Source organism: Limanda limanda, chromosome 13, assembly GCF_963576545.1.
Source record: "Limanda limanda chromosome 13, fLimLim1.1, whole genome shotgun sequence".
Classification (NCBI taxonomy): domain Eukaryota; kingdom Metazoa; phylum Chordata; class Actinopteri; order Pleuronectiformes; family Pleuronectidae; genus Limanda; species Limanda limanda.
In genome coordinates, this window is record NC_083648.1 from 9,536,274 (window position 1) to 9,560,843 (window position 24,570).

Sequence of the window (24,570 nt, forward strand, 5' to 3'; positions counted from 1 at the left end):
ACGCCCCAAAGTCCTTTTTTAAATTCAATTAAGCTGTACAAGATTTCACACACTCATAGAAAGTAGTCCCTTAAATGTGCCTGATATTTATATATTCATTCATAATACGATTATTTCTTGAAAGTGGTGGATCAGCACTTAAATTGAATGAGTTCTTCTTTGCCAGATACTATATCCTTTCACCGGGTTTTGTGGAAATTCGTTCGGTTGTCTTTTTGTAGTGTTGCTTACAAACAAACAGACGGGGCTGAAAACATAACCTCCTTGGCGCAGGTAGTTAACCTAATCCCAGACTTGGTCGTTACACATACAGTATCAGCCTGGATGGTGTAACTGTGAGCTCTGTCTGTGTTTTGGAAAAACTGGACGCAGAGTGATGCGTCATCGTGATGACAGCTTGTGTCTCCACTGTCTCGTCCTCGCACACAGCACTCGTGTCCCTGTTGGACTATTTGCTCTGTGGCTGGTGCACTGCAGGCGTCAGCAGGTAAATCCCTCCTTCATTATTGATCATTTATATAACTGTATCTTAAGTTTACCTCAAAATGTAGGGATTTTATTCTCAGCTAAACATATATTCTAGAAAGGAGTATTTAATAGTTAATAAATGTAAAAACCTGTTTGTTGTTGGTATTTCTTATATAAACTTGTCTCTTTCCTGCTCACTGTGGCAGGCAGGGTTGCCACAAAATGACTAAATGACACCGAAAAACTCTTCTTGACACTTTAGAGCTGTAGTTGCTTATTTTGATTCATTCAGTTTGTATGACAGTATCTTCGTGAAGACAGAATGACATCAGCAAACTTATGCAGGAGAACCAGTTTGATAAACATCAGAATGACTGGAATGGCTAAATCCTTTCACCTCCCCCTTGGCAAAATTCTAAAGTATGCTGAACCTTTAACAATAAAAGAAGACAAGCACAACCCAAACTGTACTACTCTTTCTTTTCTGCCCTGCACTCAGTATAATGGAGGACTCTCAACCCCTGAGGTCAGAGGGGAGGAGGCAGAACAGCCACTGCAGGTGGAGCGCTGACACTCTGGAGTCCACGGTGGTGGAAGATTTCAGGCGAAGGCTCAAGTACTTCTTCATGAACCCCTGTGAAAAATACAGAGCCAGGGGCCGCAAACCGTGGAAGCTGATGTTGCAAATAGTGAAAATTGCCCTTATCACAATCCAGGTAGCGTACAAAGTCCTTTATATTTCAAAAAGAATGAATACACACATTATTTTAGTCTTTTTTTTATTTGTCTTCTTGATCAGTTAGTGTCTTTTGGCCTGAGCAACGAGATGATGGTCACATTCAAAGATGAGAATCTCACGGCCTTCAGACATCTGTTCCTCAAAGGATACAAAGATCACCGTCTTGGAGGCTACGCACTTTACACGAAAACAGACGTTTATGATCACATCTACTACATCATCAACCAGGTACGGAGAAATGTTGATAAATATTGTGTAACATGCAAAGTTCATGGCAAGGAAAAAATGTGTGTGATGTCTTTCTTCAATTTGTCGTTTCAGTATATCAGTCTCCAAAACCTGACCGTAGGTAATCTTGCATACGAAAGGGTTGACGGGGAGAGCATTCCTCTGACTCTCTGTCAAGAATTTTACAGAAACGGCAGCATTGATCCTGGAAATGAGACCTTCGACATTAATCCACATATTGATAAAGGTACCAAAACATAAAACTGCTACATAAAGACAACAAAAAACATGTATTCAGAGTTACGAATGGCTGTATAACCTGTTTATTTAATCTCAGCAACTACAATGGGTTGTGTCCATATTGTTTTTGAATAGAATGTATTTATAGAAGCTGATTCATGCTGACAATGGAACATAATCCCACTGCGGATTTAATTGTGACTCCATAAAAGAGGAAGCTTGTGCATAGTGGAATCAGAGGTTTGAATGTGGAATAGTTCCCCTGCAGAACAATATTAAATGTACCTAAGAGATGTCAAAATGATTAGTTGGGTTTAAAATGTTGGTCGGTATCGAAACTGGACGTCTCTGTTGGGCTGCATGGATCCAAAGCCCCATCGGCTAGAGTCGAATTCAGGTATCTTCTCCTCAGGATTCTTCAGCTCAATCTCAAAGTAGGCCAACACCAGGAAAACAAACTGCTTAATCTCACTAGAGGCCAAGAAACGCCCGGGACACATGGAGACCCCAGAGCCCCAGGGTAAGGTGTAAAACTTCACCTTCTGCCCATTCTTGTAAAAGTCTGTTTTCTTTCTCCCGTCAGGATTCAGAAAGCGGTCATATTTGAAAGAATGTGGGTCAGGGTGGATCTCTGGGTCAGTGTGAACAGCAGAATAAGGAAACATAGCCAATCTGTCACCTTTGCGGAGGAAATATTCACGCCCATCTGCCATTTTGAGGGTCATATCCTGGAGCACAGCTTTGTTGAGGACAGGTGCAACACAGAGGCGGAGGGTCTCTTCCAAAGCACTGTCCAGGATGGGTGTTTTCTTCAGCATTTCATAGGTCAGGTTGATAGAAGGGCCACCACGTCTGACTTCCTGCCCTGATTCCTTCAGAACCTTATCAATCTCTTCCTTCACTGCTTTCATGGCTTCTGGGTGTTTCATGAGGAAGAGGAGCAGCCAGAATGAAATGGGCCCTGTGTTGCCCTGAGAGGGCAAAAGAAGCACGAACATGTATCTGCTTATCATTGAGTCCTTCATACCAATCCCCTCTAGATGCTGGTGTATGTCCCGGATCCAGCCACTGACGTCGTTCTTCATCTTCATCTTCTGCACTGACAGAGTGTTCCAGAATAGATCCATCAGCCTCCTTATTTCCACCCTTTCCCTCGGTGAGAGGACCCCGTAAGACAGGTCGGGGAAGAGTTGGTCATATTTACGAAACTCTTTAAACAAGGCTTCAGATTCCGCTCTGTCTTTCTCTTTGGCTTTCTCCTCACTTTCTTCTGACTTGGGAGATGCATTGCCATACAGAGATAAGTAGCCGGCCCTGAAAAGGTTATTGTAGCTGTACATAAACAGTCCATCTTCTTTCCAGCTGCTTTGGTCTGCTGCTGAGCCGATTTCATGAGACATCAGATTCAGCAAATTATCCATCACAGCTTGTGTCAATACCTTCAGGCCGTCCCCCTTGAGGTGCTTGTTGTTGAAGACCCCGAGAGCATTGTGGTTATCCTGCTCTGCCACATATCCAAACACTCTGCGCACCAGCTGTTTAGCAAACTGTCTGAAGTCCAGCTTTTCTCGACTCTCCTTAAAAAAAGCCCCAAACGACAGGGGATCCTGAAGGAATGTGATATAAAACCCTCCCAGCTGCACTGTGAACACATCACCATGTTTTTGCTTCATCCTCTCGATGAATTTTAATGTGTTTTTGCGAAACTCCAAGACATGACCAAGCCAAGGGATGAGCCCCTTATCCAAAGGGGGTTCACCTGGTCGGTGCCGTCGAAACACACCAAGTAGGTAGAGTCCTCCAATTAAACAGGAAAGTAAAGCAAGAAGGAGAGGTAGCAGCAGTCCCATGACTGATTCCTGTAACAGACACAGAGTGATTAGGAGTTAAGCTCCACATCCAGCTTTATGTAGAGAAATGTTGCTCCTCCCTTTCGTGTGACGTCAGTTGTGGTCTTCAGGGGATTGCATAATCAGTGGACAAACAATTAAACATATAACTGTTGTGTTAACAGAGTGAGAAGAAGTTAGTCAGACTGGCTCCAAACAACCAATCCTATCCTGTTGTGGATTTGTGCTGAAAATAAACACAAATATTCAAGAGTTTCTTTGCTTATGGTGCAAAACCAGTTAGATGTGAACAAGGTTCACAAGAAGACAACTACTTTAGGTCATACTTTCACTGTGTAACATTCACCATAAAGTAATCAGTGAATCATGAATTTCCTAGGAAGATAAATATGGCCACATCTTACCTTTTCTCGTTTGTTCAATGAAATGTGTAGGCCTACCATGTGTCCACAATTTCACTTGGAGCAGTTGCTGATAACACAATAAACAAGTAAATATACACACATCAACCAACTTAACAGAATAAAATAAATAAAAACATATACGTTGTAAGGGAAATGTAACATTTGACCACAATATGATCATGGTTACGTTCCGTGCCATATGACCCTGCTGCATGTCCTTCCTCCTCAACCCCCCCCCCCCCCCCCCCCCCGCTGACCTGAACTCACATTACACATTAACAATAATTACCAACACTAAGTCATAAAGAAGTAACAATATTCAAATGACACTGTCTGATAGCCAGTTAAACACTCCTTAGGGTCTTTTACGGCTCCCTGAGTCTGGTATATTTATTTATCAACAGTTGTTTAAATATGTACTCAGCATAACAAACACCATATGTAAAGCTGCATTAGCAAGTTGTGTTGGTCCCTCAACCGCCTTTTGAGTGAATAAAGTGAACAACATGAAAAGAATTTGACAAAGCCACGTTTTCAACATGCTGTCCCATTTGTCTATGTAGCATTTCGAGCCTTCTGGGAATCCACACTGGTCACCAAGACATTTGAAATGAGGACACTCCATAAATAGGTTATGATAAGATGAGAAAGGTAAAATAATATTAATTTAGAGCACCTGATAATTAAGCAGCAACACAGTTCATAATCCTGAAAAGACAGTTCATGATCACGTTTAATATTTGAGTCACAGCTCAATGATGTGTCATTGTCACAAGTTGTTAAATTATTTACAGATACTGTATATTAACTGTCCCTTACCCCCTAAGCCTAATGGAAATGTTCTGATTTAGTCGTATTAAATGGAACACACAAACCCTGGTGTCTGCACAAGAACTGTGGAGCTGTAAATATGATGGGACCCCAGCCCTGTAGCTTATTAATGTTTAATAAAAGATGTTAATTCAAGTCACAACTGGCTCTATAACCTGTGTATTTAATCTCAGCAGCTGCGATTCGTTTTTTTAATGGAATGTATTTATAGAAGCTGATTCATGGCAACAATGTAACATAATCACACTGTGGATTTAAATGTGACTCAGTAAAAAGAGGAAGCGCGTGCATAGTGATCAGAAATAGCAATCAGAGGTTTGAATGTTGAATAGTTCCCCTGCAGAACAATGTTAAATGTATCTCACTGTTGAACAGGTTGTCTGTATTTCCTCCTCACAGACTGTACGTCCATTTACCCCGAGCAGACGCTTGACAACAGCAGTTCTCTCACACACTTCAAATTCTCCTTAGACTTCCAAAGGTGACTAAACTGAAAATACAGGTTTTCTGCCAGGCGATGAGTGCTGCCTGTTGATACGTGTGTGCGTGTGTGTGTGTGTGTGTGTGTGTTTGTTTGTGTGTGTGTGTGTGTGTGTGTGTGGGTTTAGGCTGCTATCAGTGAACATCTTCCTAACACTGAAAACCATCAATCTGCAGACTGTGCGGCACCAGGAGCTTCCAGACTGTTATGACTTTCATATAATGGTTGGTGACAATGTTTGCCAACTGCCAAACCCTGATTTGAGCTTTTAGGTTTGTTTATCTAGAAATTGTTAGCTACATCGCATTTTTAAACATTTGCATAAAAGCGTTGATTATGTTGTTGTAATATGAATGCTCCCCAAAATTGAAGCCAAACGTCTTGATTGCCCCCTGGTGATAAATCTGGCCTCTGTTACGTTGGACCAAACCGAATGTAAAAGAACACGTCTAATAAATAAATTTGGCACATTTTTTTTCTTCATTTTTAGATCGTTTTCACTTTGGATTCTATAAAAACCATGATGAAGCGTAATGATTGACAGCTGAGACGGACTTGCGATTAGTCAAGTGTGCTGGTTTTGACGCAATTCCCCTCATTTGCTACTGTGCAGACTGTGGTTTCAATTGGGCAAGATGGTTCATTTCTAGAACTTCTTTCTGGATTGTAGGAGGAAGTAGAGACATGTCGTCTATCTTTACATACAGTCTATGTTTCCATGCTCGGGGAAAAAAGTCACCAACAAATGACTTCATTACCTTTGTTTTTTTCCACAGATCATGTTTGACAACCATGCACACAGTGGAAAGATAATGGTGGATGTTGAAAACGATGTCAGAATCTATGAATGCAGAGACTGGAACGTAGAGGGCACTTGTGAGTTTTTCCAATAAATGTTTAAATCATCGCCATGTAAGAGCAATTATTTAAGAAGCATCATCTAAACTCTAAAATGTGGTTTAAATTTTCAGCTGGGAAGAACGATTATCTCCTCCTGTGGTTTGACTCTGTGGTCATCCTCGCCTGCCTCACCTCGCTCATCCTCTGCACCCGATCTGTCATCAAGGGCATCCAACTCCAGATTGTAAGTTACAAATTTTAACATGTACAAGAGTTTGTGCCTCTAGTTATTAGTGCAGTAAAAACACAAGTTGTTTAAATATTTAGATTTAAGTCATTCATGGTTTACTGTTTGCTCTATAGCTTTGAGCAAAGTCAAACAATATTGAATATACATTGGAACTTGTTCCTTCCAAAAAAAAGTAAACGTGTTATAGTAATACCATAAGGCCATTTACGACAACCTACCACAGACAGAGGCCATTACAAAAGTATAATAACATTGATGAAAGAGGGGGGGAAAGCAGGATAATAATTTTACTACTACTACTACTAATAATAATCTTAATAAAAATAATAATTTTGATATTAATATTCATAATCCTAATAATAGTAATTATCAACATTTTTGTTTAGTTTGCTTCTCATTATGTATCCTCCTAAATCACGTTTGCAGTATCTATCACATCACTGCTGAATATTGAATATGTGCATCTAGTGAGATGTGTCAGTCAGTATCGGCTACTATTTAGGCTTGAAATGAATCTCTCCAACAAAATAGTTAAACATGCATTAAAACACATCAAATGTAAAACCCACACCATTGTGTGATAGTCACTGCCGCAAAGTTAAGGTGAATTCAATGTAAAACAACAGAAATATATTAAAGCTTAAAGAGATATTCAGAATCATACATTTTTTGACAGAGATGTCAAAGTGATTGGTTGGTTTAAAATGTTGGTCGGAATCGAAAACTGGACCTCTCTGTTAGGCTGCATGGATCCCAAGCCCCATCCGCTGTGGTCGATTTCAGGTATCTTCTTCTCAGGATTCTTCAGCTCAATCTCAAAGTAGACCAACACCAGGAAAACAAACAGCTTCATCTCATAAGAGGCAAAGAAACCGCCGGCACACATAGAGGCCCCAGCACCCGGGGCATGCAGTGCCTTAGGTTCTTTAAAGGGTCCATGAGTATGGTGCATTTAGTTTTTGACACAACAAACTCACCAGTTGTTTAAATATGTACTCAGCATAACAAACACCATATGTAAAGCTGCATTAGCAAGTTGTGTTGGTCCCTCAACCGCCTTTTGAGTGAATAAAGTTAACAACATGAAAAAAACTTGACAAAGCCACGTTTTCAACATGCTGTCCCATTTGTTTATATAGCATTTCGAGCCTTCTGGGAATCCACGCTGGTCACCAAGACATTTGAAATGAGTACACAATAGGTTAAGATAAGTAAATAATAATAATTAAGAGCACCTGATGATTAAGCAGTAATTTAGTTCATAATCCTGCAAAGACAGTTCATGATCACGTTTAATATTTGAGTCACAGCTCAATGTCTGTAGGCAAACGGCCAGGGAAAGTTTGAGATAAGGCGAGCACACCCAGTGTGAGGCTTTTTCCTCTGCTGGTATGTTTTTTTTTTTCTTATATTGTTGTTCTGATGTGCCATTGTCACAAGTTGTTAAAGGATTTACAGAAACTGTATATTAACTGTCCCTTACCCCCTAAGCCTAACTGAAATGTTCTGTCGTATTAAATGGAACACACAAACCCTGGTGTCTGCACAAGAACTATGGAGCTGTAGATATGATTGGACCCCACCCTGTACATTTTCTAGACCCTCATGATGGTATGCACTTACTTTTATAGCCAAAACAATAAAATAAAGTTTAAAAATGTATAAATAAATGGAAGACACCAAACCATTGTGTTAAGCTGTAGCGTTAACTCACTGTACAACCCGGACTGTTATAACGACTGGATGGGTTGTGTGATGTGGTAGCAACAAATTTATTGTATCCTTATAAAAATAAAACAAAATTATAAAGGAATCTTTAGGACAATGGTCATTGAGCAGTTACATGTGCTTTGGTCTCTGCAACTATAGCACCACCTACTGGTTCATACATCTAATTGGAAAACAAAGCAGCAGTTGCATCAGTTAAACCTTCAACCTGTTTATTGACAGATCAAAGGTTTATTGAATTTGAACTAAAAAGCTTTTTAATGTTAAATCAAAGACGTTAATTCGTACACAAAAGAGGGCGTGTTGTGTTTATGGTAACCAGTTTAACACATTTTTTTTGTATGTAATGGCATAAATTACTCTTACTGAGAATACAAATCTAATTGTTTCTGAGTCTACCAAATTTGACGGAAGCAGCCATTCAATTCTTATTTCAAATCATGACCCTAATCCACTGTCTGTGAGTTCATGGTAATACCTGGGTAATACTATCAATCATACATAAAATTACCGATTTACATGACATTTCTACATCTCCTCAGACTTTTTGAGTAGTTTCACAAAAGTTCTGACCGTTTTCTCCTCATCTTCTGTCCTGTGAGTGTTGTCCATCCTCTGCCTGCCTCTTCATTAATATGACATACATGGGCAAAATGCATCCAAATGCTTAAGATCTGATCATACACAGTTTTTGGGTTCATGTGCACAAGAATGTGTCCATATTATGTCACAGACTGCTGCTGCCATAGATGAGGCCACTGTTAATTATGGTAATGTCCCGCAACATAGTTCTGTGTAACACTTAGAAAATGTAATTGAAGAGTAAAATAAAATTAAACATTAATACTGAATCTTTTAACATTTTTCGTTTTCTCATCAAAATGTTGAGGCAAGCAAAAATGTGGATGTCGATGCTCTTTAAACAACACTACTATGAATATGAGTTATTCCTTTGTTTGTGTATATTGGTTTAATTGATCAATTAATTGAACAATGTGCTAATACCTCTTCTATGCAGAAGTTCAACACATTCTTCCATGCACACTGCAATAAAATTGTCACTTGGTCGGACCGCATGGAGGTTGTGAATGGCTGGTATATCCTCATCGTTGTCAGCGACACGTTGTCCATCGCTGGGTCAGTGCTCAAAATTGGAATACAGACAAAGGTTTGTTGCTTGGAAATTAAAACCTGAACAGATAAATGGTATACTATGTAGTTTTGGATCGATTAATACATGTCTATGTTTGCAGCTTAACTAATGAAATTGACCTGGTGCTTCCTCGATATCATAAATCCGTTGTTCTCTATCCTATGTTGCAGTTCCTGACAAACTATGATGTGTGCAGTATCCTGCTGGGAACAGCCACAATGCTCGTCTGGGTCGGTGTGATTCGTTACCTTGGTTTCTTTAAGAAATACAATGTAAGACCTTCTTCAGTGCTGCATTTTAATTTTAAACCATGCATCAGCTAGCCTGATGCTGGATCCGCCCCCGGATCTGGATTTGCAACAAATTTGAAAGGGTTCCTTCCTGATCCACAACACATCCTTCCACCAAATTGTGTGGTGACCCATCCAGTAGTATTTAATTAACAAACACAGATGAAAACGTCTTGGCAGAGGTAATAATTGAAGACATTTTATTTCATTATAGATCTTAATCTTAACCCTGAGAGCCGCATTCCCAAATGTGATCCGATTCTGCTGTTGTGCGGCCATGATCTACCTGGGCTACTGCTTCTGTGGCTGGATTGTTCTCGGGCCTTACCATGACAAGGTATAACAATCACATTCATAACCTATGGCAAGTATTGTTTTGCTTTTTAATATCTCTCTGAAATCAATAATCAGAATGTATTTTTTCCAGTTCCGGACGCTCGACAGGGTCACAGAGTGCCTCTTCTCTCTCATCAACGGGGACGACATGTACGCGACCTTCCTCAGGATGCGAGACAAGAGCTACATGGTGTGGCTTTTCAGCAGACTCTACCTCTACTCCTTCATCTCGCTCTTCATCTACATGGTGCTCAGCCTGTTCATCGCTCTCATCAATGACACCTACGAGACCATCAAGGTCAGACTGAGACACAGATAATCACAGCACCAGTGTGGTATATTGCCGAACATAGACGTTATCTTTGCACTGGTCCGGCCTAATAACTGCAAAAACCTTTTTCTTTTTCCAGCATCACCAGCAGGACAAGGTGCCAGTGTCCCAGCTCCAGGCCTTCATAGCCGAGTGCAGGGACCAGCCTGAGTCTGGGAGGTACCAGACTGATGAGGAGCCGGCCTCCGGCTGCTGCCTGTCTCCATGCTGCTGCCTTAGATGAAGTGATGGGACGTGGCATGTGCCTTCGCCAGGTGTTGGCCAAGAGTGCAAAAGAGTATTAGGGCCAGGCATAAGGGGGACCAAACTAGAGGAGGAAGGTTTTTCGTTTTGCATTTTGCGAATAAAGTGGAAATTAAATCAACTCCTTTGGTCCTTCAAATCCAGTTAGAGGAGCAGAAACTTCAGTTAAGATTCATACTTTATTATTTTGTGGTTCATTGTGTAATGATTGATTGAAAGAATAAATACATCCCTAACCCACCCGATCTGTCATCAAGGGCATCCAACTCCAGATTGTAAGTTACAAATTTTAACATGTACAAGAGTTTGTGCCTCTAGTTATTAGTGCAGTAAAAACACAAGTTGTTTAAATATTTAGATTTAAGTCATTCATGGTTTACTGTTTGCTCTATAGCTTTGAGCAAAGTCAAACAATATTGAATATACATTGGAACTTGTTCCTTTCAAAAAAAAGTAAACGTGTTATAGTAATACCATAAGGCCATTTACGACAACCTACCACAGACAGAGGCCATTACAAAAGTATAATAACATTGATGAAAGAGGGGGGGAAAGCAGGATAATAATTTTACTACTACTAATAAAAATCTTAATAAAAATAATAATTTTGATATTAATATTCATAATCCTAATAATAGTAATTATCAACATTTTTGTTTAATTTGCTTCTCATTATGTATCCTCCTAAATCACTTTTGCAGTATCTATCACATCACTGCTGAATATTGAATATGTGCATCTAGTGAGATGTGTCAGTCAGTATCGGCTACTATTTAGGCTTGAAATGAATCTCTCCAACAAAAAAGTTAAACATGCATTAAAACACATCAAATGTAAAACCCACACCATTGTTTGATAGTCACTGCCACAAAGTTAAGGTGAATTCAATGTAAAACAACAGAAATATATTAAAGCTTAAAGAGATATTCAGAATCATACATTTTTTGACAGAGATGTCAAACTGATTGGTTGGTTTAAAATGTTGGTCGGAATCGAAAACTGGACCTCTCTGTTAGGCTGCATGGATCCAAAGCCCCATCCGCTGTGGTCGATTTCAGGTATCTTCTTCTCAGGATTCTTCAGCTCAATCTCAAAGTAGGCCAACACCAGGAAAACAAACAGCTTCATCTCATAAGAGGCAAAGAAACCGCCGGCACACAAAGAGGCCCCAGCACCCGGGGCATGCAGTGCCTTAGGTTCTTTAAAGGGTCCATGAGTATGGTGCATTTAGTTTTTGACACAACAAACTCACCAGTTGTTTAAATATGTACTCAGCATAACAAACACCATATGTAAAGCTGCATTAGCAAGTTGTGTTGGTCCCTCAACCGCCTTTTGAGTGAATAAAGTTAACAACATGAAAAAAACTTGACAAAGCCACGTTTTCAACATGCTGTCCCATTTGTTTATGTAGCATTTCGAGCCTTCTGGGAATCCACACTGGTCACCAAGACATTTGAAATGAGTACACAATAGGTTAAGATAGGTAAATAATAATAATTTAGAGCACCTGATGATTAAGCAGTAATTTAGTTCATAATCCTGCAAAGACAGTTCATGATCACGTTTAATATTTGAGTCACAGCTCAATGTCTGGAGGCAAACGGCCAGGGAAAGTTTGAGATAAGGCGAGCACACCCAGTGTGAGGCTTTTTCCTCTGCTGGTATGTTTTTTTTTTCTTATATTGTTGTTCTGATGTGCCATTGTCACAAGTTGTTAAAGGATTTACAGAAACTGTATATTAACTGTCCCTTACCCCCTAAGCCTAACGGAAATGTTCTGTCGTATTAAATGGAACACACAAACCCTGGTGTCTGCACAAGAACTATGGAGCTGTAGATATGATTGGACCCCACCCTGTACATTTTCTAGACCCTCATGATGGTATGCACTTACTTTTATAGCCAAAACAATAAAATAAAGTTTAAAAATGTATAAATAAATGGAAGACACCAAACCATTGTGTTAAGCTGTAGCGTTAACTCACTGTACAACCCGGACTGTTATAACGACTGGATGGGTTGTGTGATGTGGTAGCAACAAATTTATTGTATCCTTATAAAAATAAAACAAAATTATAAAGGAATCTTTAGGACAATGGTCATTGAGCAGTTACACGTGCTTTGGTCTCTGCAACTATAGCACCACCTACTGGTTCATACATCTAATTGGAAAACAAAGCAGCAGTTGCATCAGTTAAACCTTCAACCTGTTTATTGACAGATCAAAGGTTTATTGAATTTGAACTAAAAAGCTTTTTAATGTTAAATCAAAGACGTTAATTCGTACACAAAAGAGGGCGTGTTGTGTTTATGGTAACCAGTTTAACACATTTTTTTGTATGTAATGGCATAAATTACTCTTACTGAGAATACAAATCTAATTGTTTCTCAGTCTACCAAATTTGACGGAAGCAGCCATTCAATTCTTATTTCAAATCATGACCCTAATCCACTGTCTGTGAGTTCATGGTAATACCTGGGTAATACTATCAATCATACATAAAATTACCGATTACATGACATTTCTACATCTCCTCAGACTTTTTGAGTAGTTTCACAAAAGTTCTGACCGTTTTCTCCTCATCTTCTGTCCTGTGAGTGTTGTCCATCCTCTGCCTGCCTCTTCATTAATATGACATACATGGGCAAAATGCATCCAAATGCTTAAGATCTGATCATACACAGTTTTTGGGTTCATGTGCACAAGAATGTGTCCATATTATGTCACAGACTGCTGCTGCCATAGATGAGGCCACTGTTAATTATGGTAATGTCCCGCAACATAGTTCTGTGTAACACTTAGAAAATGTAATTGAAGAGTAAAATAAAATTAAACATTAATACTGAATCTTTTAACATTTTTCGTTTTCTCATCAAAATGTTGAGGCAAGCAAAAATGTGGATGTCGATGCTCTTTAAACAACACTACTATGAATATGAGTTATTCCTTTGTTTGTGTATATTGGTTTAATTGATCAATTAATTGAACAATGTGCTAATACCTCTTCTATGCAGGAGTTCAACACATTCTTCCATGCACACTGCAATAAAATTGTCACTTGGTCGGACCGCATGGAGGTTGTGAATGGCTGGTATATCCTCATCGTTGTCAGCGACACGTTGTCCATCGCTGGGTCAGTGCTCAAAATTGGAATACAGACAAAGGTTTGTTGCTTGGAAATTAAAACCTGAACAGATAAATGATATACTATGTAGTTTTGGATCGATTAATACATGTCTATGTTTGCAGCTTAACTAATGAAATTGACCTGGTGCTTCCTCGATATCATAAATCCGTTGTTCTCTATCCTATGTTGCAGTTCCTGACAAACTATGATGTGTGCAGTATCCTGCTGGGAACAGCCACAATGCTCGTCTGGGTCGGTGTGATTCGTTACCTTGGTTTCTTTAAGAAATACAATGTAAGACCTTCTTCAGTGCTGCATTTTAATTTTAAACCATGCATCAGCTAGCCTGATGCTGGATCCGCCCCCGGATCTGGATTTGCAACAAATTTGAAAGGGTTCCTTCCTGATCCACAACACATCCTTCCACCAAATTGTGTGGTGACCCATCCAGTAGTATTTAATTAACAAACACAGATGAAAACGTCTTGGCAGAGGTAATAATTGAAGACATTTTATTTCATTATAGATCTTAATCTTAACCCTGAGAGCCGCATTCCCAAATGTGATCCGATTCTGCTGTTGTGCGGCCATGATCTACCTGGGCTACTGCTTCTGTGGCTGGATTGTTCTCGGGCCTTACCATGACAAGGTATAACAATCACAGTCATAACCTATGCCAAGTATTGTTTTGCTTTTTAATATCTCTCTGAAATCAATAATCAGAATGTATTTTTTCCAGTTCCGGACGCTCGACAGGGTCACAGAGTGCCTCTTCTCTCTCATCAACGGGGACGACATGTACGCGACCTTCCTCAGGATGCGAGACAGGAGCTACATGGTGTGGCTTTTCAGCAGACTCTACCTCTACTCCTTCATCTCGCTCTTCATCTACATGGTGCTCAGCCTGTTCATCGCTCTCATCAATGACACCTACGAGACCATCAAGGTCAGACTGAGACACAGATAATCACAGCACCAGTGTGGTATATTGCCGAACATAGACGTTATCTTTGCACTGGTCCGGCCTAATAACTGCAAAAACCTTAGTTGTGACACTGCATACATTTTTTTTTTTTTTTAGAAAATAACATAATTATTCATAAGTATGCAGTGTAGTGGTGGGAAGTAACGAGGTAGAAATACTTTGTTTCTGTACTTAAGTAGATTTTTCACATATCTGTACTTTACTTGAGTATTTCTTTTCCTGACGACTTTTTACTTTTACTCGTTACATTTGAACAAAAATATGTGTACTTTCTACTTCTTACATTCTCAAACTGGCTCGTTACTTGAGCAGCGGAGGTTGTCTCTCTCTCTCTCTCTCTCTCTCTCTCTCTCTCTCTCTCTCTCTCTCTCTCTCATCTAGGGTTACATTTTTTTACATTATATACATTATATTCATATTGTTGTTAAAATTTTTCAGTCAGTTGAGATAAATCTTGAGGAGAAACATTTTGGTTTGTTTTGTGTCTGTATAGGCCTACTATAAAAAGTAGTAAAAAACTTTTACCGAAGTCACTTTCAGGTAAGATATCTGTACTTTTACTCAAGTATGGCTTTCAAGTACTTTATACACCACTGATGCAGTGTCATATATGTCTATGACTCTTACCACTCGCTGCCTCTTGGTCTCATTTGCATAAATCGCCCACCTTGCCCACCGTTCTCAGCCAATGCACAGCTCGCAAGCTGGTTGCCTAACAACGCCGCCTCCAATCAGAGGGCGGCTTGGTGTGTGGCCGGCTGAGGACTGCACTTCAAAAACAGAAGCAGCTGCTGCGGAGCTTCGTCTCTGTTTCAGAACTCACCGGTGGACACCTGAGCTTCGGCTTCTCACCGGAAACACCAGGGCAGCTGCACACGGACCCTGCTGCTGCTGCTTCCGGTGTCTCTGACGAGGCGGCGTGCTGTTAATGTGTCAACTTCACCGGGAACTCGACAACACAAGGACCGGGGACACGTTTTCACACCGCACCCGTGAGTACTGGCCTAGCTCTGATCCAGGTTAGCACACGCTGCTAAATCTCTGTTGCTACGGTATTTAACTTCTGCTCCTTGTTATCATACTGACCAACGTTAGCAAACAGTCCTGTCTATGTAGTTGCTTTCTACATGTAGTTGTAGTAGTAGTTGTCTACATGTGTTTAACATGATCTACATGTAGTAGTTGTAGTCTACATGTAGTAGTAGTAGTTGTTGGCTACATGTGTTTGTTATAGTCTGCATGTAGTAGTTGTAGTCTACATGTAGTTATTGGAGTCTACATATAGTCATAGTAGTAGTAGTTTACTACATGTGGTAGTTGTTGTCTACATGTGTTTGTTATAGTCTACATGTAGTAGTTGTAGTTGTAGTTTGAGTGGTCTTCATCAGACTAGAAAAGCGCTATATAAATCCAAATCCAAATCCATTTACATGTAGTAGACGTAGTTATAGTCTACATGTAGAAGTTGTAGTCTGCATGTAGTTGTTCTCTACATGTAGTAGTAGTTGTAGTCTATTGGAGTCTACTTATAGTCATAGTAGTAGTCCTCATGTAGTAGTTGTTGTCTACATGTAGTAGTAGTCCTTTTTAACAGACTACCACTATATAACATTAAACCCATAAAACACACGCACACTGGACCTAATCATCAGTCACCAGTCAGTGTTTCCTTAGATAACAGTTGTGTGTTTTCTGGTTTGCTTGATAACAACATTAGGGAGTTAACTGTGCCGCCCACTGACACTTAGTGGTTGTATTTATGAACCTGACCTGAATGTTTTCCTCTTTCGATCATCAGTCCAGTACGCTCGACAGTCCCTGAGTAGAAGTCGTAACCTCACAGTACACGTTGTGGGAGTGGCAGACTGTGTAGATATCTGGCTCAACTCGTTTCACCACGACATGTTATGTAATTATCCTATTGTCCCACAAGTCCAAATCATAGCTTCTCACGCTCTCAGATTTATTCCTTTTCTTTGTAATGGATTCTCATAGAGCCCTCTTAAAACACCCGATCTAACCCCCACCCCCCCACCCCCACTGGCACACAGCTGAGGTTTAATCCAGTGTTGGTGATGCAGCGGCCGGGATTATCTAATGCTGGTCCATCTCATGGTGTGATGCTCTGTTGCAGGGCTCTGTTCCAGCGGGGGGCTCTGATCCACTGCCTGGCTGATAATCCACCTCCTGGTTGATAACTCGTCGTCTCACATCCTTGTGCCCTGATGCGTCGGTGACATGGGAGAGTGGTGGACAAGTGGGCCAACGGAGACATCTATGGGTAAATTTATCTTCTCTGTATCCGGCAGGATGATATAAATGCGGAAAGTGATGCTTTTTATAGGATCTGCAAGAGGTGACCCATATTCACGCCCTAGTTTTGGAGCAGAAACCTACTTCAAGCCTTAAAATAGTAAAAGAGTGCAGTTGATGTAAGGTTTATACACTAAAATACATAATTTCTCTGTCTATTACCTCTTCTCTTTACAGGAAACTATGAGATCTCAAGCATATCACATGTGACAATGTCACCCTCCAGACAGAACAACCTCGTGTCAATGTACCCCTCTCTGGCCCTGTCCAAAAGCTCCTACAATGTGATTAGTGCCTTTTGCACTGAGGATAATACCCCTCAATGTATTTCATACATCAACCAGGTAAGAAAATGTCAAAGTGAACTAAATTTTCTTTAAAAATAAAATGCATTTGTCCAGGTTCATCTTGTACATCAGATTTGATCAATAAATGTAGTTAATTTTGCCCTTGAATGTCTGCAGGAATGTTTCACTGTAAAACCAGGACAATGACAAAAGTCCTTTCTTTCACAGGAGCTCTCCTCACTGGGCCTCTCTTCCACATGTATCGAGGCCAGCTCACTGGGGGGAGCCGTCCTGAGCACTGTGCCAGCTTTGAACGCCATGTATGAGCTGCTGCAGATTCACAGACGAGATATGGGCACTTTAGAGGAGCTGGAGAGAGAACAGCTGAAGAAATCCAGTACCTTGGAGCACGTGCAGATGAACAATTCCAGATTGAAGGCATGTATGATGATGGAGGAGGAGAGGGGAGTGTCAGTGTCACTTTTGTACTATACTGAATTCAAATCTAGACAGTGTCTATTTAGTTTCCTTTGGTATCAACTGAGTTTACACACAGACTATAATCTGTATGTGTCCAGAAGTGAAGATGCAGTAATAGATTTCTGACCACTAGTGAGCAGTAAGGAAAAAACGTACAGAGGCAAAAAAAATCGACAAAGCTGTGTTCACAAATAGCTCAAATTTAGCAATGAAATGCATGTTTCCTTATCTTCAGGAGATACACACCTCTTTTCTCCAAACTCACCAAATAAGTAGTCAAGGTTATGAAATGCATTGTGAAAAGTAAGGAATGCGAGCGGAGGACAAATTGTTTGGATTGCAGTTTTACAGCACATTTTCAGTTTTTTGAGAAAGGAGGGGAAAATGGCAAATACCTAGACCATGTGTGTCTGTCTTATTTGACCTTAATTGCTGTCTTCTGTTTATGAAGGCGTTTGCTCAGGAATCTTCTTTCACAGCTCCAACCCTGAACTGATCGCTTCCTCTCACTGTGCTCACAAGTTGTGTGTATTTCATTCCAGGATCAACTGGAGATGTCCATAAGGGAGAAGTCGGGTCTACATGAGACAGAGAGGCAGCTCCAACTCAAAATCAAGACTTTGCAGAGCTGCTTGAAAACTGACAAAGATGAGGTGGACCTTCTGTGTTTCATTGTCATCAGCAACACCCAGTTATACAAAGTGTAGAAGACTGAAAAACTTATGATTTAATGATGTTGTGCAGGTTCAGAAACTCCAAAGTATCATTGCCAGCCGGGCGTCTCAGTACAATCATGATGCCAAGAGGAAAGAGAGAGAAGCTGCTAAGCTAAAGGAACGGCTCGGTCAGCTACTGGTGGACAGAAAGGATAAAAAACTAGGTAAGCATAAATATACTCATCATTGAAAGGTGTATGGGATGAATTCATTGCATTCATCTTCATCTTTTTATCAAACATTTCTCAGCAACTCATGTGCTCTTCCCTATTTTAGCTATTGATGTACTGAATTGCTTGGGACGGTCGGATGGAAAAAGGAGCCACTGGAAAACTGCAAAAGTGACGACCAGGTAGCGTGAAACTTTTGACAATAGAATCTGTTGAATGTTTACTGCAGTCAGGTTAACTGTATCTGTAACTTGCTACCCGTAGCCATGAGGGTGAGATGTACAAGTCCTTGCTTAGCGACTATGAGGCGAGTCAGAAGTCCTTGATGCTAGAGAATGCTGAGCTGAAGAAAGTACTCCAGCAGATGAAGAAGGAGATGATACACATCCTGAGTCCACGCAAGTCGCGAGGAGCCACTGCTGAGGACAGCCATGAGCAGGTGTTCATATAACCTTTGTTCTCACAGAAAAAATACCTGTTATGATGGTTTCCTGAGCAAATGATTCCTTTTCATTAATCATTACAGGCAAACTTCACTTGTGAGCTTGTTTCTTTGTATCAGACTAAATGGGATGAGAGGTTTGCATGTTGAGAATGTACCCTCTTTTCTGGCTCAGGCTGATTCAGATGGGGAGGAGAAGATGGGAGACTGCAGCAGGGAAACTCTGGACCAATCCTGTGAGCATGCGAAGGAGCAGCTCACCAACAGCATTCGCCAACAGTGGCGGAAACTTAGGAACCACATGGAGAAGCTGGACAGCCAAGGTAAACAAAGCACTGGCACATAATCTGAAATACTGCAATATATATATATATATATATATATATATGTATTTTGTGGATTTAGAAAACTTTATCTTTGGCTAATTTGAGGTTATTAAAACATTGGATTTTTGCTGTATGTCTGGAAGAAAATGTAGTTAAACACTTGTCAATGTTTTTGTTTATGAAGCAACTCAAGTTCAAAACCAACTGGAGTCCAATACAGAGGTGATACCAAGGGAGACACACGAATATGAGATGGAGAAAATGAGATGTGAAGTCCAGCAATGCAAAGAGTTCATTCATGCACAGCAACAACTCCTCCAGGTACTTATCTGCTGATTCAAATCCAGAGATGGAAAGAAGATCTGTGCATTTTAAACACTTGCTTAGTTTTATACCAAAACATAAGAGGCTTCTCATTACGAGTGTAAATTAAGTAACAGTTTAGCACTTTAGAGAAATAAGCGCATCAGTACATTATTGAATATATTGATAATCTAAATGATGATTTCCTCTGAAATAAACGTGTGTGTGCATGTTTTCGTTCTATGCAGCAACAACTGAACTCATCATTTGACGACGAGACCGCAGCTCTCCTCAATGACTGCTACACGCTGGAGGAGAAGGAGCGTCTCAAAGAGGAGTGGAGGCTCTTTGAGGAACAGAAGAGAAACTTTGAGAGGGAGAGGAAGAACTTCACAGACGCTGCTATTCGATTGGGGCGAGAGGTACTGAAGTCTTCTCGTCTGATGTACTACCTCGGTGTTACTCAGCGTATATTGTGAGGTTTGTGATTGTGTGTTTGTATTTCACAGAAAAAGGTCTTCGAGGAGGACCGTGCCTCTTGGCTCAAGAATCAATTTTTGAACATGACTCCCTTTATCGACCGTAGGAGATGTTCCTCGTCTGATGGTCAAAGTGCCTTATCAATCAGTAAGTAATTTAAGAGTATATATTGTTTGATGTGCAGAAATGAACTGGTAGGGGTGAACTTCACCAATCTTTACATTTTGATATGCTGCTTTGGGACAGTTCAGAAAACTACAACAACAGAGGGCAGCCAAATGTACAGCAATCTTTTAGAGTTTCAGAGGGCTGGAATGACTGAATTTTTTTACTAATATTAATTGTAAACAGAAACATTTAATACTTGTGGTTTTTATAAATCTCAATGTCTCCTACATTGCAGGAAGTGAGCCAGAGATGAGGATGTCTTCCACAAAAGCTGAACTGACCAGATCCTCAACCTATGCTACATTCTCCACTCCTAAACCTACACACAGTGCTGCTGTGCCGTCCACAACCGAGCTTTACCGGACTCTCCGTCTCATACCAGACGGCAGGTATTATATACTCACTTGTAACCTATTATCTGCCATGACTGGAACTTTATATACTGCCATTTACCAGGAATTGTTTTAAATGTTAACAACATAAGAGTATCTTGTAAATGCCACGAATGTCTTACGTGTTAGTGTGGAAGTGACGACATGATTTCTGCGGCACATTAATACAGTTTATCTCCGTATTTCCCCATTTCAGTAGCTCCAGACATTCGAATGGAGGCCGCCGGCAGGAGTGCAGCACCATCGAAGACGGAGATACTCGTGCAAAGTCAAAACGCAGAGTTCGCTGTGGAGACCTGAGTATCTTCTCTCTGGGTGAAGATGAGAACAACCTCACTTAAAGGACAAACCCGTTCCTGTTTTTTCTTTGTTTTGTACTGGAGTTTAAATCAATCATGGCTGAAATCCATTACCACCGATGAACTCTTCAAGTTTTTGCAACTTTGTTTGTTTTTTTGGGTTGCTTTTTTTATGGACATGCACAAATGATTAATTCACCAAAGCTGATCAAACAAGAAAGCACTTTAATGAATCTGCCACTGTTTTGTTTACTATCTTTACAAACGGAGCAGACGCGTCTCACACAAGCACATGGAGGGAAAACACGAATACAAATGCCGCAGTGAAATGTAAAAAGCCACACGATGGAAACACAATCTCAACAGAAGTGAGACAAGGACTCCAGCAGTTACTAACTGCGATAATACTTATTTTTCTTTTTCCTACAGTCAAGTGAGCCGTCGTTTGTAAAGACACGGTCAATACAAGTCACTGCTGGTCCCCCGCTGGTTGTGCTGTGGCTTTATCGGTTGTGTTGCACGCCTTTGTCGTGGAGTTGTGGTTTTTGCGGTTGTGTTTTCCAATAATGTGCATGTGTGAGGCATCTGGATCATCGTGCAATACAGATTTTAAGCTATATTCAGGGGGAGGGGATCTACCGAGTAAAGATTTGAACATGTGGAGTTGTTGATATCTTCTCTATATTGGGTGATGTGAAATGTTAAGTTTGTTTGAAATGAACTTTAATGTTGTAGATGTTTTAATTGAATCACATATTTACATCAGAATGTGTACGATCTGGTCCCTGAACAGAACAATAAAGAGATTTCTAATGAAAGAGTTTTATTTTTTTGTTCTTTAACGTGGCGCCCCCTGTCGGGTGAGTGACCGGAATCCGGAAGTCATCATCATCTTCGCTTTTGTCTCCGCATCCAGCCCGGACTCCCTCCCTCTTCCACTCAGACGAGAAGAAAACGCCTCGAAAATGTCGAGTTCCTCAAACCTCGTCGCCATGAAGAAAGTGGTGCAGCAGCTCCGCTTCGAGGCGAGCATCAACAGAGTGAAGGTGACTCCCCCGGGTTCCTTTTGGTTTGATCCGGACAAACAACGAGGACAAATGTCGACCGCGTCCGGCTAACGGAGCTAGCTGCTGTCCGGAGCTAGCAGCGTTAGCCCACAGTCAACAGGCGTAGCTTAGCATAGCAGGGCGTAGCTGGGGGAAGAGGAACGCAAGTCAGCTGTGATACACTTAGTTAGCGTGGAAGAGATAATATAAGATGTACTGACTTATCTGGTGGCTGCTAGCATCTGTCGGTGAACTTTAAGTTAACAGGGAAGCTAGCGAAACGTAGCTGAAAAGTAATAAAACGTCAAATTTAGCCTGATCAATAACCATATAGATCAATATCCACTTTTCCAAAGGGGAACTGCCACAGTTTCCCTTTTGTGATTTTAATCTGCCCCATACAATCTAGCTAATGCATGTATTGCTATCATTTTACTTAAGAAAGTTAAAATGGAGTTAATCAATAATGTTGATGACGTTTATTATTCAGACTCTGGGTCCAGATGAGATACAAAACATGGATTTAAATACATACAAGAGCCCCAAAAATAGAATATGTATATAATATGTTTGATTCATGGAAACCATTCAGTACTTCTGATCCTCTACATTCAAATGAATGTGTGTACAGCCAGTTATTTGTGTTGTTTAACCTCATTACTTGACTCAGTTCTCGGGCTGCATGTGCTAAGAAATCTAATATTTTGTCGGTTCAAAGACAACAATCAGTCGAATAAAATACTGGGTTTACAATTAAACACTTCTGATCTTCCACACTAATACTATAAATGTATTTAGAGAGAGGGAGATTCTTTTTTATTAGAGTCTTTGAGCTGACAGATAATGTTAGGTTTCTTACAATACAGCAGTACTCCTAAATCTGCAGTGAATGTAGTACTCCATTAGGACGTCTGTTAAACCTAACTCCAGTATACTCCCACGTCATAGTTAACATTTCGATTCCTCTTGTCTCCAGGTCTCCCAGGCAGCTGCAGACCTTCAACAGTTTTGCCTTCAGAACGCCTTGCAGGACCCTCTGCTCACAGGCGTGTCCTCCAGCACTAACCCGTTCAGGCCGCAGAAGGTCTGCTCCTTCTTGTGAAACCACTGCATTCATTGGTGAGTCTTCCACCCTGTCCACACATTCGGCACAAGCAATTGGAGAGAATTAATAATTGCTTTGCAGGATTTTCCTTTATGTGCCTCTTATACTCCCTCATAAGTCTTTTCATGTATTTCTTCCTTCACAACAGATGCAATGTGGTCAGCTTGACTATCACTGTTATTTATTTACAGTGCAATACAATCCGAACATCGATAGAAAGTTCTCAGACCTCCCCAGCATTATTAACTTCTTTGTTATTTACTTTTATTCTCAATTTATTCCAATCTCTATTATTCCAATAATACGTGTGTTTGGCCGTCCTTCATATGTTGCATCCTCTGAATAATGAACATATATTGTACGGCACAATTTCTACTTTTTAGGCCAAAAGATGTCACATATGGATTCAAATGATGATTCATGCATTTGCAATTTATTACAGCGTCTCTGAATGTACAGATTGTTGAACATCATGAAACAAATCGTTTCGAATTCATTAAAGTTCAAATCCAGTGCCTAATATGTTGTCTGTTTTTGTTCCTTGTTTTTTTCTCTTCTGCAAAGGCCTTCATTTTGATGCTACAGGGAAAAGTTGACCTCAACACTGCTCCTCATGCCAAGCCATTATACTGCCACGGGATCTCTGGAGTGTAGAAAACATTGTCAGGAAGATGACCATCTATTTTCAGCCACAGTAGAAGAAAGGAGACAGTTTTATTTTTCATGGCACAGTGTGATTTTTGAGTAAATTATTGTGCCTTTTCTATTGTTCTATTTTAGTCATCACTGTTCTTGACTTTTTTGTATTTAATGAATAAAAACATTCTTTCCTACTATAATGTTTTATAAGTGTGGCTTTTTTTGTTGCTGTTTATCTTTTTGACAACATTGCGTGACACACGTGGCTGACAGTTCTCAATAAAAGAAAATCGTTATTATCCTTCGAGGGCAATTTGATGTACAACCAGCAATCAGTGCATAACAAAATAAACCAATATATGCAATGTAAATAAAACACAATATAAAAAAACCCTATAGCCTTAGTAGCAGGGGAAAATGAGCTTTTAATAAATTAATTGATAGGTCGACCAACAGAAAATTACCCGTCAACTATTTAAATGTTCTAGAAACATTTCATTCTACTTTTAAAGCAACAATTCCAAATGTTTGCTGCACCCATTTTCTCAAAGGTGCTGATTTTACACTTTTCTCAGTCACTAGGATTTTAAACTCTTGGTTTGACAAAATATTCACTTCAGGCTAAAACTAACACGCATATCAACATTTTCCATAATTTTCAACAAGATGTCAAAGACTAATGCAGAAAATACTGATTAATCAAAAGTGAAAATCGTATTTAGTTCACATTAGCTTAGAGGAGGCAAATATCCCATTATTCTTAATGTTTGAGTTATTTCGATTTTCCTCCTCTCCATGTTTGTTGTTTTATTTCTTTCCCTTCTCTCTCTCCATCTATATGCCCTCCTCTCCCATTTACAGTATTTCTCACCCTCG

General features: G+C 40.1%; 4 protein-coding genes across 4 annotated transcripts; 3 read left to right on the top strand and 1 right to left on the bottom strand.

Annotated features, from left to right (window-relative positions):
* Positions 1–971: 971 nt before the first annotated feature.
* LOC133018283 (mucolipin-3-like) lies at positions 972–10,392 on the top strand. The gene is made up of 12 exons (XM_061084603.1): positions 972–1,184; positions 1,268–1,435; positions 1,529–1,682; positions 5,160–5,241; positions 5,369–5,465; positions 6,018–6,117; positions 6,213–6,325; positions 9,078–9,227; positions 9,383–9,484; positions 9,717–9,839; positions 9,930–10,136; positions 10,249–10,392. The coding sequence occupies exons 1-12, from the start codon at positions 972–974 to the stop codon at positions 10,390–10,392; spliced, it is 1,653 nt and encodes a 550-aa protein (XP_060940586.1).
* Positions 1,983–3,525, bottom strand: LOC133018230 (7-alpha-hydroxycholest-4-en-3-one 12-alpha-hydroxylase-like). The gene has a single exon (XM_061084549.1). It carries the CDS (start codon positions 3,523–3,525, stop codon positions 1,990–1,992), a length of 1,536 nt encoding a protein of 511 aa, XP_060940532.1. The 3' UTR covers positions 1,983–1,989.
* Positions 10,393–15,332: 4,940 nt separating the features above from the next.
* ssx2ipa (synovial sarcoma, X breakpoint 2 interacting protein a) lies at positions 15,333–21,701 on the top strand. The gene is made up of 14 exons (XM_061084551.1): positions 15,333–15,520; positions 16,663–16,809; positions 17,019–17,185; positions 17,357–17,566; positions 18,151–18,261; positions 18,353–18,488; positions 18,601–18,676; positions 18,759–18,933; positions 19,112–19,259; positions 19,447–19,583; positions 19,814–19,987; positions 20,075–20,192; positions 20,449–20,602; positions 20,802–21,701. Exons 2-14 carry the CDS (start codon positions 16,767–16,769, stop codon positions 20,944–20,946), a joined length of 1,794 nt encoding a protein of 597 aa, XP_060940534.1. The 5' UTR covers positions 15,333–15,520; positions 16,663–16,766; the 3' UTR covers positions 20,947–21,701.
* Positions 21,702–21,808: 107 nt separating this feature from the next.
* gng5 (guanine nucleotide binding protein (G protein), gamma 5) lies at positions 21,809–23,894 on the top strand. Its single transcript, XM_061084550.1, has 3 exons — positions 21,809–21,950; positions 22,927–23,069; positions 23,620–23,894. Exons 1-2 carry the CDS (start codon positions 21,870–21,872, stop codon positions 23,050–23,052), a joined length of 207 nt encoding a protein of 68 aa, XP_060940533.1. The 5' UTR covers positions 21,809–21,869; the 3' UTR covers positions 23,053–23,069; positions 23,620–23,894.
* The last annotated feature ends 676 nt before the right edge of the window (positions 23,895–24,570 follow it).